The following is an 18,215-nucleotide window of genomic DNA, read 5'->3' as shown; positions in this document are numbered from 1 at the left end:
CCAATCATATTATCTACCAAGAAGAAATTAATTATATATGTAATCATACAACAGAATGCTACCATGTCATATAAAATTAGGATGGAAAGTTGTATTTACTGTCATTGAAGGATGGCTTTCAAACACATGGAAGTGAAAAAACAGGTAGAGAGAATATATCGTATGAAAATTATTCATGGAGAATTGTGTATTTATATATCTAACCATAAAAAATTATCTAAAAGGATATTTGTCAAAATATTAACATTTGCAAATGATTGCTAATACTTCTATATATTTTCCTGTTATGTTTGAATTCTTACATTAAGCATTTATCATAATAAAAGTGCATTTTCATTCTGGGAAAAAGAATGAATTAGCACATGGTTTTACATACTATTCATATGAACATGGTGAGTAATAATGTCTTAGAAACCTAATCAATCAGGGTGCCTGGGTTGCTCAGTTAAGCATGTGACTCTTGATTTCGGCTCGGGTCCTGATCTCACAGTATGTGAGTTTGAGCCCCACATCAGGCTCTGCAGTGACGGCGCAGAGCCTGCTTGGATTTTCTCTTTCTCTCAATATAAATAAACATTTAAAAAAACCTAATCAATCCATACAACAGTTTTTTCCAAAAACCCATTTCTTAGATTTATAACAATAAAAATGGCTAGATCTTACCCCCAAAAAAGTTACAAACACAATTACAAGTTTATTAAAAATTTATAGGTACTAGAACAACATGTGCTTTTCATGTTTCTGACCTGGTCTGGCACAGAAATGCTATGTACAGATGTAATACCTAAAAACATAATTAAGAGAGTCACAAAAAAGTCAAGTAAACCAATTATAAACTCATTTGTAGTGTTAATAATTATTTACATTATATACATGTTTTGTTGCTTTGATTTTGACATGATTTATGACCATTCAGATTCATTCCTTCAAATTCAGAACAGATCTCTTCTGATCATAAATACTTAAACTTTTTTAATAACACATTTCAAAACATACTTCTCTTATTACCTCTTTTCCAGTTATATTCCTCAGAAGCATTTTGTTAGTCTGTAAAGTTATTATATAACTAAATAACTATCATATGTATTAACAATGTATTATTTTCGGATATATCTCCATAACTCTTTTCTACTGCTTAGTTATTATTGCTCCATGTTCTTCTCAGTATGGCACCAGCATAATGGCTCTAAGTTTAGGAACATCAATTGTTTGTCAATGAGAATGATATCTCATACTTTTTTTTTTTTTTTTTTTTTTTTTTTTTTTTTTAGAGAGCAAGAGAGCAAGCGTGAGTGGAGGAGAAGGGCAGAGAGAACAAGAATCCCAAGCAGGCTCCATGCTCAACACGGAGCACAGTGCGGGTCTCGATCCCACAGCCCTGGGATCGTGACTGAAGCTGAAATCAAGAATTGGATGCTCAGCCAGCTGAGTCACCTAGGTGGCCCAATATCTTACACTTTTTCATCATGACAAATATTTTAACATTCGACTTAAAAATACAAACTAGTCAAACATAGTATCTTCAATATTGCCTTAGAGCCATCAACTCAGCCACATGGTGCTTTCCTCAGTTGTACTTCCGTGTGTTGGATACTATCATAACACACCAACTTTGTTAGAATAATAATTTTACTTTCATCAGTTTAAACAACACTGTAATAAATAATAACAACAAGCAAATTCCCTTGGTTTGTAACATAAGCAGTGACCTCTTTAAAGTGGAGTCTTTATATAATGGATAGTCAACACAAAGGTATTCAGTGCCTGCTATCAAATCATTTAATAAATTAAGAAACACTGAACATGAGATCAAGTAATTTACACAAAGATTGGGTTCCCAAGCTAGACCTGGAATTTATGAGTAACAGCCTGAGAGTTACAGATACATTTTTTCATATAACATTCATCTTTTCTTAGCGATGCTCTATCACTCCATGATATTTCCTAATTCTCTTTGGACTTGACATCAAAATGGTAGTGAAAAGAAGATGATCAAGAAACACAATAATTATTAACAGTTTTGTTTATAAATAATTGTGATTCAAAATAATACACTGACTGTATTTTAGGAAAAAATGTAAAAATTCTACACACAAAGGATATAATACATAAAATTTACCTCAGAACAGCAAATATGTGGAGCATATTTTGTTACTCTTAAACACAAACACATTTTAGACTTCACTTAAAGTAAATAAACTAATCACTATTAATATATCTAAATGAGTTTGTATTTTTAAGAATCTGAGTATATGTGACAAACATATAAGCAAAGTATAATCATCTAGGTCTACGTGTTTAATTTTTGGAAATTTTAAATGCACAGTATCTAAATACGATCTTTTAAGCTACAAACTTCAGAGGCTTACTTCAGAGGCTATAGTCATTAAAAGTAATGGATAAAGTTGGTCAGTAATTAAATTGATCACATCTCCCTGAAGGCCAAAAACCTAATGGATGACAACAGAGCTCAACATTTTCCAGCTGCTAAGGAGTAAAGGCTTTCAACATTTGGATGTATGCAGGCATCTTATTTTCCCAGGATTTCAAAGTCCACATGCAGGCTGCTGTTCAGCTATAATAAATGAGTAATTCAAGTAGGGCATGACTGCTTCTTGTATTAACTTGATAAAGATGTTTCACTCCAAATGCATCAACAGTTGTGTTAAGTCATCCCTTTCACAGGCTGAGACTTACTTATGCTATGCTTTGTTAACAATGAATCCAATAATAATAAAAAAAAAGGTTTATTAACGTCTGCATTTGTTTTTCTAAGGCTAAAAATCAAGTTGTACTTAATAATTAACTCCAAGCTAAACCACATAAAAACTAAATACAATCTAATGGTCCCAATACTTATTTTAATTTTAAAACTTTGTCTCAGAAAACAAAAGCAGTACTAACAAGTACACCAAATATTTTTTTATTTTACAATCACATTATAAAATAGAAACATTTTATTTTATTTTTTTTATTTTTATTTTTTTAACGTTTATTTATTTTTGAGACAGAGAGAGACAGAGCATGAATGGGGGAGGGTCAGAGAGAGGGAGACACAGAATCTGAAACAGGCTCCAGGCTCTGAGCTGTCAGCACAGAGCCCGACGCGGGGCTTGAACTCACAGATTGTGAGATCATGACCTGAGCCGAAGTCGGCCGCTTAACCAACTGAGCCACCCAGCAGCCCCTAAAATAGAAACATTTTAAATACAATGTTTTGATTATAGTTACCTGAATATACTAAAATACTTTGGAAAGAAAATTGCTTTACCATAAATATGTACTAAACACTTTCTAACAGTAATTACACATTCTACACTTCTATAAAAATAGGGACTGGGGCGCCTGGGCGGCTCACTCAGTTAAGCGTCTGACTTCGGCTCAGGTCATGATCTCCCGGGTTGTGAGTTCGAGCCCCACGTCGGGCTTTGTGCTGACAGCTAAGAGCCTGGAGCCTGCTTCGGATTCTGTGACCCACTCTCTCTCTGTCCCTCCTCTATTCACACACACTCTTTCTCTCAAAGATAAATAAACATTATAATTTTTTTTTAATTTTTAAAAAAAGAGGGACTTAAACTAATTACCAAACATTTAAAACAAAAGATAGGACAATTAAAATACTTGTAATGCTTAAACAATTTTCAACTCATATGCAGTCTTCTATTATTCCAGACATAAATATCAATCCCTCTTTGAGAACCCTTTGCTAATATGATTAAATCCTTCATTCTTGATTCAAATTAATGCCTCTCCTCTATTTTCAGATAGTACTTTTCACCCAATCAGTTGCAGCATTAGTTGAGCTTGTTTTTAGAATTAGCTGTATGTGTATACAACTTAATAGAGCTCTATTGAATACCTTTTTTTTTTAATGTTTATTTCTGAAAGAGAGAGAGTGCGCACACAAGTGGGGGAGGAGCAGAGAGGGAGACACAGAATCCAAAGCAGTCTCCATGATCTGAGCTCTCAGCACAGAGCCCAACAAGGGGCTCAAATCCACAAACTAAGAGATCATGACCTGAGCCAAAGTCAGATACTTAACCAACTGAGGAACCCAGGTGCCCCAGTGAATACCTTTTTTATCAGTCTCTAACACTGTCGTGCATGCAGCTAGTAGCCATAAACTGAATAATCAATGATTTAGGGTCGGTCCGATTTTCTCCATAGTCTTTGCTCTTTCATATAATGGTTAAGAGTATGATTTTTAGAGTCAAACTGCTTAGGGCTCTACTTAAAATGCTTGGAATAATACCTAGCACATAGGAAGAACTAGCAAAATATTAATATTATACCAATTGCCTCTATCACCCTAAATAAAACCTGCTTTTTGTTCCTTCATTCCTCATCTCAGTGAAAGGTGCCCTACTGAGTACCCAGCTCTCTAAAGTAGAACACTGGGTGGTTGCCTACTGTGTGCCCTTTCCCTTAGCCTTCATCTTCAATTAACTATCAACTCCTACTGATTCCAACACATTAAAATCTCAAAAATGTAACTCTCTTCATTGACATTATCCTTTTCTTCATTCCAACATTCTCCTACTTGATCTCCCTGCCTCCTGGCTTTTACCCTCACCCAGCCTGCTAAGTTGGTTTCTAAAGCATAAATATGACTTTTAAAAGTTGCAATTGCTCCCTTTAGCCCTCAGCCCAAAACCTTTAAATGGTTTTCAAGGCCTTTCATAACCTAATCGGGCATTAATTCTTATCATGCTCCTGTTCCATTCTAAGCTGCCATTCCAGGGAACTTAGTTGCATTTTCCTGAAACCTAATGCATTATTTCTCCTCTAGCTCAAAATTAACTTCTCATCTTGGACATGACTGATTCCAGGAAATTTTTCCCAAGTCTAAGTAAAGGCTTCCTTCAATGTGAATTCACACTACTTTGTTTTTTAACAATGTTTAAACTATCTTTTAATTATATGCTTTACCTATAAATCTCCCTCAATGAACTATAAGTTCATTAGTCTTTTTCATCTTCATATCCTAAGGTTCCAGTACAAAGTAAATACATGCAGAATGAGTGAAGATAACTACTTAGTTACCTGAAAAGGGCCATTTAAATGAATATACATAATAAAAAGAACGTAGGACAAGAAGACAGTCTGTCTGATCTCTTCCACTCACTACCTATTTGACCCTGGTGATATCTGACCACCTGAAAAATGTTTGCTTTATTCTTTTCTATGGACTAGAAATGATCTTCAAAGTTCCTCTCCCTTAAAATATATGCATTTACACAGGATTAGTAATTATAACAAAATCTTAAAGTTAACTGGCAATTAATGATTTAATAATATCAAACTGAATTAAGAAAAAAAACCTCCTACCCAGTAAACTCTAGTTTAACATTGTCTATTTTTCCTCCCTTCTCCATTCAGTGGCTGCCTATCACCCTGTCAGTTTTAGGCCCATTACTACCTTTCCTCCTCCAAAGAATATTATTCACCAAGCTGTGCCTGCCTTTCATCAATTATAACTTATTATCTCATAAAATTTCATGCTCACATATTGGAGTGATGAGGGAGCATAAGGCAAGCTGAGGGCAAAGCACAAGGGAGTATACCCCACTCCCCCCCAGGTGGGATAGGTGTGATATTCCTCAGGCATTCCTGGCTGCTCAAGGACACAAGAAAGGACAGAACAAATGGTTAAACTGATAAAGTCTCCATCAGTTTACAAATATCTTAGTAAATTATAAGAAAAAGGCAATCTTCTCAATAGCCTAATCTCCAGAAACCAATAGACTCAGTTTCCTGGAACCCCAGTATCACCCTCCCGTCCATGTGATGTCGGGAACAAAGGCAAGAAGGAAATGGCAGGTAAAATTGTATGGAAACCAATTTGACAATAAATTTCATATTTAAATAGATAGATAGATAGATAAAAATTTCCTTATAGCCTGCAGCCCTCTGACCAGTACTTGAGGCAAAGGCAGGGTTAAACATTTCTCTAGGAACCCCCTATAACTTAATGTTAACGTTCTGACAGAGGGAAAAACAACAACTTAGCTTGACAAGAGCTAGGCCTTCCATAATCTTTGAGTCTTCAGCAAGAAGTTTGGAAACTTCCCTTTTGACTTTATCTCCCCCAAGTCCATGGTATCTAACCAGTTACCCTTCACAACCCCAGAGCAGCTGTTCCTGCCCACAGATCCCATACCTGTACTTTAATAAAATCACCTTTTTGCACCAAAGACATCTTCAAGAATTCTTTCTTAGCCGTCAGCTCCAAACTCCACAAACCCCACCATCACCCCAAAACCTCATCAGGAGCATACTGAAATTCCTGACTTTTCTTTTTCCTGTCACTTCCTATCCAGACTCTCCAAGAAAATGTTCTACTCTCTACTGGAGTCCAGAATTAATCCTAATCATAAATAATAATCATAAGTAACATGTCAAGTGGGAAAAAAAAGAACAAGAAAACTATAGTTAACCCCTGAACAACAGGTTTGTACTATGCAAATCTATTTACATGTATTTTTTTTTGACAAATACAACCCATAAAAGAATTTTCTTCTCCTTTTGATCTTAGTAACATTTTCTTTTCTCTAGCCTACTTTATTATAAAAAGTTAATATATGTAACACAAAAATGTATGTTAACCAACTCTCTGTTATCAGTAAGGTTTCCAGTGAAAAGCAGGCTATTAGTAGTTAAGTTTTGGGGGAGTCAAAAGTTATACATGGATTTTCAACTACGTGGGGAATCAGTGCCCCTAACCCCTGTATTATTCAAGGGTCGGCTATACTTGGAAATGAGGGTAAAAACAATAAAAAACAATACTGCTATCAACTTCTGATGTCACAGAAATGTCAGTAAATATCTTTAAATGTCTCTCTAAAAGCACCTTTTTACTGGGTGCTTGGGTAGCTCAGTCGGTTAAGTGTCCAAGTCTTGATTTTGGCTCAGGTAATGATTTCAGGGTTTGTGAGTTCTAGCCCTACATGCAGTTCCGTGCTGACAGTGCAGAGCCTGCTTAGGATTTTCTCTCTCATCCTCTTCCTCTGCCCCTCCCCTCCTTGCTCTCTCTCAAAACAAATAAACTTTCAAAAAAATTTTTAATAAAAATATCTTTCTACAATTCCATTCTCCTATGTCAACTTTTACCTTAAAGAGAATAATTTTAAGTATTAAGTTTACTGATTTATTTTTTCAACAAAGTACTATCTAAAGTACTGACTACTAGTTTTCATTAAAAGTTTAGAATATCTCAACTTCATTGTTGAGTTTAACAACAACAACCAAAAAATTCGGGGTGCCTGGGTGGTTCAGTCAGTTAAGTGTCCATCCCTTGATTTCTGCTCAGGTCATGATCTCACAGTCTGTGAGCTGGAGCCCCTTGTCAGGCTCTGCTTAGGATTCTCTCTCTCCCTGACTCTCTGCCCTGCCACTGTTTGTACTCTATGTCTCTCAAAATAAATAAGGAAACATTAAAAAAAAAATCTGACTTGGCTTTGGATTTTAACCATGACAATTCTTTGTTCTTATATAAAAATGCATTCAAATATTTTAAAGAGCTAACTTTCAAGTAAATACTTAAATCAAAACTCACTGAAGGTTTGGTTTTGTACTATCCCAGAGAGTTGAGTAATGATAAAATTTCAACTTTATTTAAAGAAAAAATATATTTTAATTATAAATAGAAAACAAATTATAGGAAAAATTAAGTGATTTTAAACATTTTAGTCACTAGACTAAAACTATTTAAGGAGAAATGCAAATTATACTGTCTTGAAATCTGGTATTTTATTCAGATATACACTAAAACCCTCAAGGCCTTTTTTTTAAATTTATGTATTTATTTATTTATGAGAGAGAGAGAGAGAGAGAGAGAGAGAGAGAGAGAGAGAGAGAGGGAGGGAGGGAGGGAGGGAGGGAGGGAGAGAGAGAAAATGAATGAGCGGGGGAAGGGGCAGAGAGAGAGGGAGACACAGAATTCAAAGCAGGCTCCAGGCTCTGAGCTGTCAGCACAGAGCCTGACATAGGACTCGAACTTACCAAGGGTGAGATCATGACCTGAGCTGAAGTCGGATGCTTAAGCGACTGAGCCACCCAGGAGCCCCCACAAAACCTAAAACTAAACTGTAGGGGCGCCTGGGTGGCTCAGCCAGTTGAGCGTCCGACTTCAGCTCAGGTCATGATCTCGCAGTCCGTGAGTTCGAGCCCTGCGTTGGGCCCTGTGCTGACAGCTGGGAGCCTGGAGCCTGCTTCGGATTCTGTGTCTCCCTCTCTCTCTGCCCCTCCCCCGCTCATGTTCTGTCTCTCTCACTCTCAAAAATGGTTAAAAAAGAAAAAAAAAACGAACTGTATATGCTGTGGATTTCAGGGCACATAGGTGCTTTCAAATTTAAATTTTATTTAAATATTAAAGTTTATATATAAAAATTAATGTGCAAGAATGCGTACTTTAAGCAAAACAATAATAATGAACAACTCAGTTGTAAATAAGTGCTTTGGAAAATAAGTATTTTAAAATATTTATGTTTGCAAAAGTACATCAACTATCGTAGAAGAATACAAATATGAATGAGAAAGGACTCAGAATCACATCAAGCAGCAAGCATTGACAGTCACAAAATTTAGCAATTTTTCTATGAACATAATACATGAGTGTGTGTGTATGTATGTGTATCGGGGGGAATATTTAAAACTAAATTTATCATATGTAGGTTTATATTTTTATAAGCTTTTAATTATGAATACTTTCTGATATATGCATTTTCTATTGGCTGATTTAAAAAATGTTCTTCTATGGATATACTCTATTTTATAATTTGCCTAGTATTGGACCACAAAGATGACCTATGATTATTATAAATAAGCTGACATGAATACCCTTAAGTTTTAAATATAATTCTTTAAATGGATCTTGGATTAGTCCCTTATAGTCTGGAAATGGATTATGAGAAATGACCACTCTTAAGTTCCTTAATAAATTTTTTTTAAATTGATTTCCAGAGAATCTGTACCAATTCACAGTCCTTCCAGACCTTTATGAAAGTATTCATCTCATCAATTTCTCAGTTTTCAGTTTTACAATTTATCAAATACCAATTTCACAGGTTAAAAAGTGTTCCTTTTTAAATATCTATTTCTTTAGTTATTAGTTTCAAGGTTTTCATGTGTTTATCATTTGTGTCTTACTCTTGTCTCCTTTGTACATTTTGCTGTGGTGAATTTCTATTTTTGTTTTTGTTATTTATCTGTAATTGAGCTCTGCACAACTTTGTGTAGTATACTCTTACAAATACTTTCACATTATTTCAGAATTCTATCTGGTCAGTGGAAAAAAAATCACAAAAGACATAATTTTTACATTTGAAGAAGGCCTCTTCTAGCTTAGATAACACTACATAGAACACTTAATTCTCATAAGCAAAATGCAATATAACAAATTAGCAAATAAAACTAAAATGTTATAATCGAGAATGTTACCTCTGTGAAGTTAGGGAACTCCTCCTTCTTATACACACACACACCCCTATACCTAAAGCAGTACCTGACACAGAGTACATACTCAAATATTTTCTGTATGAATACTTTCCACGGAGAAGCTTTTTAATAAATTAGAACACATTATTTACTTAAAAATCAGTTTAGAACACTTTATTTACTTAAAAACGAATTGCCTTTTTTTCTAGAAAGTTGTAGGTATTGAGAAAGCACCTGGCTGAAGAGACCTTTATACGACAAGATTTCAAAAGTTAACTCAAGTATAGTCTACAGAATTAGCCCACAATTATTCAACAATCACTACTTTTGAACATGAGGAAACTGTTACTTCATCACTGCCCTCTGCCGGTGGCATTATTTCCCTTTAATTTTCCCTCCATGTATTGAATCTCTGCCTCACAAAATTACTTTTGACCTGCCTCTATATTTAAACCACCCACAGCTAAAAATAGCCTAGCCATCTGGAATTTAGTAAGGCTTGTAGGAAAAAACTTGTGCTTCAATGAAAAGCTTTGCATTGTTTTGAGTACACTCCTCCAGGTTATCTGAGTCTGATTCTATGGAGACTCTGCACATTTCAGTGCCTTTGAGCTTTCTTACAAATCTGTACCTTGTACATAACTGGTAACAACGCAAAATAATTATTGACTATAGATGTAAATAAATTCTTTCAGGTAGAAGTTCAATAGACCGCCCTTCCCCACTATGGAAGAAGCTGGTTTTGTGTCCATTTCCAAATTTATTGCAGCATTACTGATCTATAAATGTCTGGGTTTTTTTTAATTCTCCTTGATCTGGTTGTAACATGTACCTGGTTCTTTCATTGATAATGATGCTAGTAATCTTTAACATTTGTCTATTTCATATCTATACAAGGGTCATGACTGTACTTTCTTTTCCCCATTATTCTTTAACAGGCTGAAGCTAGACTATATCCACCCCAACCCCCACCACCACCATCCACAGACCAATTTAGCAATAAAATGATGTGGGCCTGTAGATAATAAAGCTATCCCCAAATGGCAAAAAATCATTGCCTTTGAACTATCCTGTATGTACCAAATACGTATCATGTACTTGTCATGATCACTGCCCTTAGGAATGCCAAGTTTCTCATGAGGAAGGAATCCTATAAATAGTTAGGACTGTTTGTCATGTGATATGTATGGTCCAAGTGCTACTTAGAAGGGAGTTCTTGATTGGGAAGAGAGAAAGTAAAGGAGAAGAATAAAGGCTAATATCAGAGGAAGGTGGAAAAAAAAAAAAAGACTCCCAAAAAAGTGCTTAAACTCTCGTACATTAATGGACAGCTGACTTTCATCATTTATTCACAAAACAAAGCAATGGCATAAGGATGATTCCTGTGTATACTGTATTGACTAGAAGAAATGCAAAAGCTATCTGTAGAATCAATCTTGTTCTAGAAGGGGTGAGACAAACAGGGAAGAGTCAGGTAGTAAACACTGGTGTGAATTTCACTTCTAAGTGTTTCTTAAGTCAATTCCTACTGGTTTACTAAGGCTTCTATTCTTTTTTGGCCAACATGGCAGCTACCATATAGCCAACTTTAAATCTGGATAGGAAATGCAAAAACAAAAATTCACTTTGAAAACATATCATATTCTAAATATAAACTGAAATGATAATGTTATCTTTTGATTCATATAAAAATATACAAAACAGGGGCAGTGCCTGGGTGGCTCAGTAGGCTGAGCATCTGACTCTTGATTTCAGCTCAGGTCATGATCTCATAGTTTGTGGGAATGAGTGCAGGCTCAGGGCTGAACTGGAAGCCTACTTGGGATTCTCTCCCTCTCTCTCTCTGCCCTTCCCCTGCTCGCACTCGTTCACTCTCTCAAAATAAATGAACTTTAAAATATATATATAAACAAAACATTACACATTTAAACTTTTTTAATGTTTATTTAATTTTGAGAAAGAGAGAGAGAGCGTGCACACAGACGAGGGGCAGAGAGAGAGGGAGACACAGAATCTGAAGCAGGCTCCAGGATCTGAGCTGTCAGCACAGAGCATGACGCGAGGCTCGAACTCAAAAGCTGCGAGTCATGACCTGAGCTAAGTCAGATGCTTAACGAACTGAACCACCCAGGCACCCCCAAAACATTACACATTTAATGGTGATATTTGCTTGAAGTCCATTCAATCTGAAACACCTCTTGTACAGCAATTTACTATGAAGCTACTACTTCTTTACTTTGCCACTTTTTTTACTATAGAGGCAGTAAAAAATGCAAAATTTCGACCTTGTGCTGTAAATGAAGGAAACAACTGGTCACTAACAGTCTTAAGAGGTATCTCCCATTGGCTTGCCTCCAGAATCTGGGACCTTTCAAAGAAACAAAGTAATTTCCTGCTGCTATTGAGCCTGTTCCTGTCTCCTAGCATCATGGTATCCAGGAAATATTTTAATCAGGGAGAAGGTTAGATTCTGAGGCACAATAAAGGATTCACTCCCAGCTTCAGAACTGCACACACACAGGTTTACAGCAAAGAAAATTTTTAAGTGAATAGACATCAGTTGGATGTAGACAACAAGGTGGGAAAGAAGACCCAAGAGAAAAAAACCTTAAGTTTTGAAGGAAAACATGATTAAAACAGGGTACTTTCTAGACACAGTAATACTATGAAATATGTATCAGCTCTAATATATATATGTTTTAAATATATTTGGAAATTCCCTTGATTACTATCTGAGACAGAAATTTACATTTCTTCTACCTGAAAACATTGTGTTGTGCTATTACAAGATATCACTTAAACTTTTCGAAAAATAATTATGGTCAAAACGCATTTGGCAAATACTTTAGCAAATCTTTCATTGTGTGTGTGTACATGTACGTCTAAATGGAAAAAAAAACTTCAGTAATTAGTAGGATAAAAAAATTCTCTATGACACAAATGCAACATTCTCAAAAGGCTGTGTCCTGGTAACTATCATAATCCTTTACAAATTGTTTATATTACGATTAAAAATCACTTTGCTCCTATATTCCCACAACTAGTTCGTATGGTAAAGAGATCAGTAAACTTACTTTTATGCGTAACATCTTTAACATTTGCTCCCCTTTCTGTGCTTGTGATTAAATGTAACATTTTGAAATCCCAAAGTTCTGAGAAAAACATAAATCCTTGTCTCACAGCTGCTGTTTGACTCTGGAAACACATGCATTTTCTTTTCAAGCATCTACCATCAAAACTCCCAAAGGGCTTGGACTGGAGAACACCTGCATCTCTTCATTTAGTTCCAATAACAGGGCCTAAACTCCAAAATTACAAAAATAGACGTTCTGTTCAGCTGTAGTTACATTTTGCCCCTAATTCCCGTGAACAAAAATGCTAGGAGCATGAAATCATTCAGGCAAGCTCTGTCATCAAGAGGATAAGATTTTTTGCACCAGAAGCCCAGTGGGAACATGATAGAAAACTGGCAACAATTACAGATAAAGTACATAGTAAAGTCCTTGGGGAGGAGAGAGGAAATGTAATAAGATAGATGGGTATAATTTTTACACATTTATGCCCAAACCACAAATGTGAATTGTCTTTAATTGCTACAATATATAAGCATTCTTACTCATGTGTCCTGTCAAAAATACTAAAAACATAACTTCAAGGCAATTCACTTAATTCTATATTATAAGGAGAATTTTTTGGAACAAAAAAACATTCCCCATAAATTAAATTTTACAATCTAAAGTACTGCCTCCATTTTAGAAACTCCTTAGCAATTCACATTCTAACCAACCAACTTGAATGGTGAAATAAGATTGTGTGTGTTTGCTGGTATGTTTTAATCAAGAAAGGAAACTACCCACCAATTTAACTGAATTTCCAGAGACAATAATTGTAATTGTGATTTTCTTTTCCAATAACAGTGATCAAAAGTTGCTTACATTTGATGGGTAAAATACAAGTTTTAATACAGGACAACCTAGCAAAGTTGAAAACTTTGTGTTTATTTCTCAAACTGATTACACAGGGGAATAGGAACATTGGCTTAAACTATTATATTTAAATGACATTTTAAGACGAACACTTGTTTTTCATTATTTTAAAATAACATCATAATCACGTAATTCTAGTTTTCTAATCTTAGGAAGAAACTTTTTTTTTTTTTTGCATTTTATATATAAAAGCAAAAACAGCATGTTCATCCTACTTGTACAAATAACTACAGTCAACCAGATACTGTCAAAGGTATCTTCTTTACTAACGGTGGGGCAAAATTAATTATATGAAATTTCACAGAAAAAAAGTGTGAAGTTCTTCATGTAAATTCATAAACTAATATAGATACATGAAATATGAAAAACTGTCTTAAAAGTAGTTTGTGTGAAGAATAATTCTTGGTTCCAGTGGCACATAAACTCAAAACAAATAGTAACTAAATAGAAGTTCACTACACCAATCTGGGAATATACTCTTCACTTTGTGCTATGTGGGGGATTGTGTTAAATTTTAAGAGAGACATTTTCAAACAAGTAGTGGAAGTAATCAGTGTGGCAATGAATCTCAACACAAATCATATGGGAAATGACTAAAATAAATTTATTATGTTTAGCCTGGACTATTAAGTTTAAAAAAAAAAAAGCTTTTATGGAACATCTACCATATGCAGGAGGAAAAAGAAGGAACAACTGAACTAGTGCTGAAATTTACAGCATTAAGAGGGAAATAGTACCATTAATTGAAATAGTGAATAATGGAGTATGAAATGGGGTGGAGGGATTACATTGAGTTTAGTTTTAAATGTGTTAGGCAGCATTAAAATATCCACAGGGAAATGGTCAAGAGATTGTTGAAATTTGGAGTCTGGATCTCAAAAGAAAAGATATAACATATGGTTGGTTGCTAAAAACAGTAGTGTTGATTACAACATACAAGTTTAAAGGAGAGGACCAGTAACAAAATCTCAGGAATGACGAAGGTATTAAGGAAAGAAACATACAGTAGTCCTCCCTTATCCATAGGTTCATTTTCCATAGTTTCAGTCACCCACGATCAACCACAGTCCAGAAGTAGATGATGCTCCTTCTGATATCCTCACAATGTCAACAGTAGCCTGATATCACAATGCCTGTATCATTCACCTCACTTTGTTTCATCCCATAGGCATTTTATCATCTTATATCGTAAGGATGAGTACAGTACAATAAGATTTTCTGAGAATGAGACCATATTCGTAAAGTTTGTATTACAGTATATTGCATAATTGCTCTATTTTATTATTACTGTTGTTAATCTATTATGCCTAATTCATGACTTAAACTTTATCATATACCTATGTATAGGTAAACACATAGTATATATAGGATTCAGTATTATCTGCAGTTTCAGGCATCCACTGAGGGTCTTGGAACATATCCTCAGCAGATGAGGAGGGCTACCATATTTGAGGAGAGACACGAAGATGGTTCAACAAGGAGAAACAAGGAGAAACAAGAAACCACACTGCTCTGGTGTCAAGAATTGTGAGCCTAAGATTTAACCCTACCACAGTTATGAATGATGCAGAAGACAAGAGACTCCTGCGTCAAGATAAAGGACTTTATTATTCATGGCACAGCAAGCAGCACAACTTTCAACACATTTGCAGCAGTTCCCTCTGCCAAGTTTCACAGAGGTGACACCAAAGATGTATCCAGACTGAAGTCTGCACATGCAGAGCGATGCAGGATAAGAGATGAACTGTGAGTTGAAGAACCAAATCTTTTATAACGCACAGTTAACATACCCTCCCCACTGGCTGCAGAGGGACACTAAATCTATCTTTCCAAGGCTGTTGACTACACAAACATCCTTGAATAGACAGTCCAGAACAAAGGGCAATCAGTGCCACCATTCACAAGATATGCAAAAATCCAAAAGACCTACAGAGACTCCTCTCCTAACACCTGGAGGCCAAGAAAGACTAAGGTTTCAACAGAAACGGTATGGTCATAGGGTTAGTTCCAACAACTAAAGAGGATAAATACTTAGAGTGAGACATAAAGTAAAGAAAAATAAGTTTTGTCAGGTATATTTAAGGCTGGTATATTATTTCATGTCATAACACTAAAACTAGACCAAGAAATAGAAGGTACAGTTCAACAGAGGATCTAATAATAATTAGAGCTAACAAAGATCTGGTAGATATTCTCTCCAGTGATAGATATGTACATAAATAGAAGAAAAAGGAGGGAGAAACATAGGGAGAGAAAGAGGAAGGCTGTTAATATTTATTAACGGATTAACTACTTATCAAATATGCTCATACACTTGACCATCTGTCATAAATGTTCATTTCTTCATTCATTCACCAAATGACTTCTCAAAGCATTCCCTATGTCAGGCAATGTTAACTCCTAGAGACAAAATGATAAGCAACTAGTAACTAACTCTGTCCTCATGTAACTCACTGCCAAGTGGTGAAGAAAGATAGCATTCAAACCACCCAACTATGTAAATATATACTGTCATTAAGTGTTATGAAAGAGAAGTACAGTGGACTATAAAAATGAATGTAAGAGAGCTACTTAATTGAATTGGGTGGTGGGGAATGGGGGAAAGGAGTATCAGGGAAGATTTCTTGCAGAAGTAGTAGTTGAGCTATGATCTTAAGACTGAGCTAGAATTAAACAGGTATAAGGTTAAAAGGATAAGGGTAATTGTGAGGATCCCAAATAAGAAAGACAGCAATATCCAAAAGCACAATCATTAGTGAGACACTCAAAGAAGGCCAAAAGACCTAGAGCACAGAGAGAGGGAACCACATAAAAGTCCTAACATTGACTTAGAAATTGAAATGGAAGACTTCTAAGTTCCTTTGATTCTAAATTCATAGAGTACTTTGTAATCATTTTATGTTCTTAAATAGCAGACACCTCAAAACTTATTCTGACATTAATACCAAGATTAACAAGGACTCAAAACTGTTCAAGAAGCAGAACCTGCAGGCACCTGGGTGGCTCAGTCAGTTGGTTAAGCATCCAACTTAGGCTCAGGTCATGATCTCATGGTTCCTGAGTTCGAGCCCCACATGGGGCTCTGTGCTGACAGCTCAGAACCTGGAGCCTGCTTCAGATCCTGTGTCTCCCTCTCTCTCTGCCCCTCCCTTGCTCACCCTCTGTCTCTCTCCCTCTCTCAAAAATAAACATTAAAAAATTTAAAAATGAAAAAAAAAAAAACAAAACAGAACCTGCTATAAACCACAGGCAAAATACAGCATATGAAGAAGAGCCAGTCTATATTTAAAAGACAGGGGGAAAATGTTTAGAACCCATCTTCTTAAGATATTTTACATACATCAATATGGTCACCAAGTGTTTCTACCTCTGAAGGAGCCACAGAGCATCTTATTCCTCTACTTGATTCCTAGTATCTATACAAATATAAGAAAATGGAGTGTCATTAACCAGTTCCTGTGAATACTGACAATACAGAATGTGGGCTGACACAATGGACTCCCTCAAAAGCCTTCAGCTACTTCACTGCAATCAGTCAGTCAAGTAGAGACAGCAATGGGGGTGGGGGGGGGGCATATGCAAAGGGAGTTGCTGAGGCTTCAAAGACAAAGAAATGCCGTGGCATCATTAAAGTATGCCTCTTTTGACAGCGTTTACTTAGTATGAAATACGGAAGGAGCTTCTCAAAGTGAAGGACTTTTAAGGGCTAAGGTCTGCAGTATTTAGTAATTTGGACCCTAAGGTTAAAAGACAAAATGATAAACAGCTTAGGACAGCGGGAAATGTTAAGTAGTTAGAAGCCCCAGATAAAGTTCACAGTCTGACCTGTTAATCACTTGGACAACTTCTAGGTCTCTACATGCTTCTCTTAAGAAACAAATAACATTTGCTTTGCTGAAAACAAACCTGTTTTATAAACAAATAAAAAAAATATATGAAAGTTATTTTTAAATTGTAAAGTAACTATTTTTATAATGAGTTTTACTAATACCATTAGATTTCTTTCAGTCATATTAATACCTAATTCCCATTTCTAAAAAGCTGTCCATTCCCTCAGATTCTGAAATCTAAGTCAAAAAACTCTCTCTCTAGGTGCCTGGCTGGCTCAGTCAGAAAAGCAATAGCGTTGATCTTGGGGTTGTAGGTCTGAGCCCCACATTGGGTGTAGACATCACTAAAAAGAATTCTGTCTCTTTATCCTAACCAACCTTCTCTCAAAACTTACTTTCTAAATTTTTTTAGCGTTTTTTAAAATGTTTATTTGAGACAGAGAGAGAGAGAGAGAGAGAGAGAGAGAGAGAGAGAGCGAGAGCAAGCGAGAGAGAGCACACGCGCATGGGTGGGGGAGAGAGAGGGGGACAGAGGATCTGAAGTGCGAAGAGTGCTCTGCTGACAGCTGAGGGCCCAATGTGGGGCTCGAACTCACGAACTGTGAGATCATGACCTGAGCCGAAGTCAGAAGCTCAACATACTGACTTTTATAATATATCCCAAACATTTGCTGGCCCCTAGTTTTAATCCCCACCTTCAATTTGGGAGCATATGCTAAGGGCAGTTGTCTTCCACACATGATGTTCAAAAGCCACTTAGAATGATCACCAGACACCACCAGAATACACATTTTGTCTCCCATCACCTGGCTGATACTTATGACTCCATTTTCAAATATTTTTCACTCAAATTCTATAAACCTATGGGAAACGTTCATTAACAACCTCACCTGGAAATCTGTGAAACAGCAAGGATTACTGTGCTTCCCTCTAATTATTCAACTAGAAGTATTTAACTACCCAG

The 18,215-nt window shown here is 35.8% G+C and overlaps 1 protein-coding gene across 16 annotated transcripts in view; it reads right to left on the bottom strand.

Moving 5' to 3' along the window:
- The window catches only part of VPS13B (vacuolar protein sorting 13 homolog B), a 798,280-nt gene that overhangs the window by 538,723 nt on the left and 241,342 nt on the right, over positions 1-18,215 (bottom strand). The window contains exons 20-21 of one of the 16 annotated variants that reach the window (XM_042972789.1): positions 17,247-17,327; positions 12,675-12,734 (exon numbers count right to left, since the gene is read on the bottom strand). The exons of 13 other annotated variants lie outside the window; for them this stretch is intronic. In XM_042972789.1, the coding sequence (XP_042828723.1) occupies positions 17,290-17,327 (38 nt within the window). In that variant the 3' untranslated portion in view covers positions 12,675-12,734; positions 17,247-17,289. Of the gene's footprint in view, positions 1-12,612; positions 12,735-16,629; positions 17,328-18,215 lie in introns of those variants that run through there. 2 more of the 16 variants (XM_042972790.1, XM_042972788.1) reach the window with 2 other exon arrangements.

The sequence above is a fragment of the Panthera tigris genome, chromosome F2, assembly GCF_018350195.1.
Source record: "Panthera tigris isolate Pti1 chromosome F2, P.tigris_Pti1_mat1.1, whole genome shotgun sequence".
Classification (NCBI taxonomy): Eukaryota; Metazoa; Chordata; class Mammalia; order Carnivora; family Felidae; genus Panthera; species Panthera tigris.
Note: the sequence above shows the minus strand (reverse complement) of the source record. Positions and strands in the feature narration are given on the sequence as shown.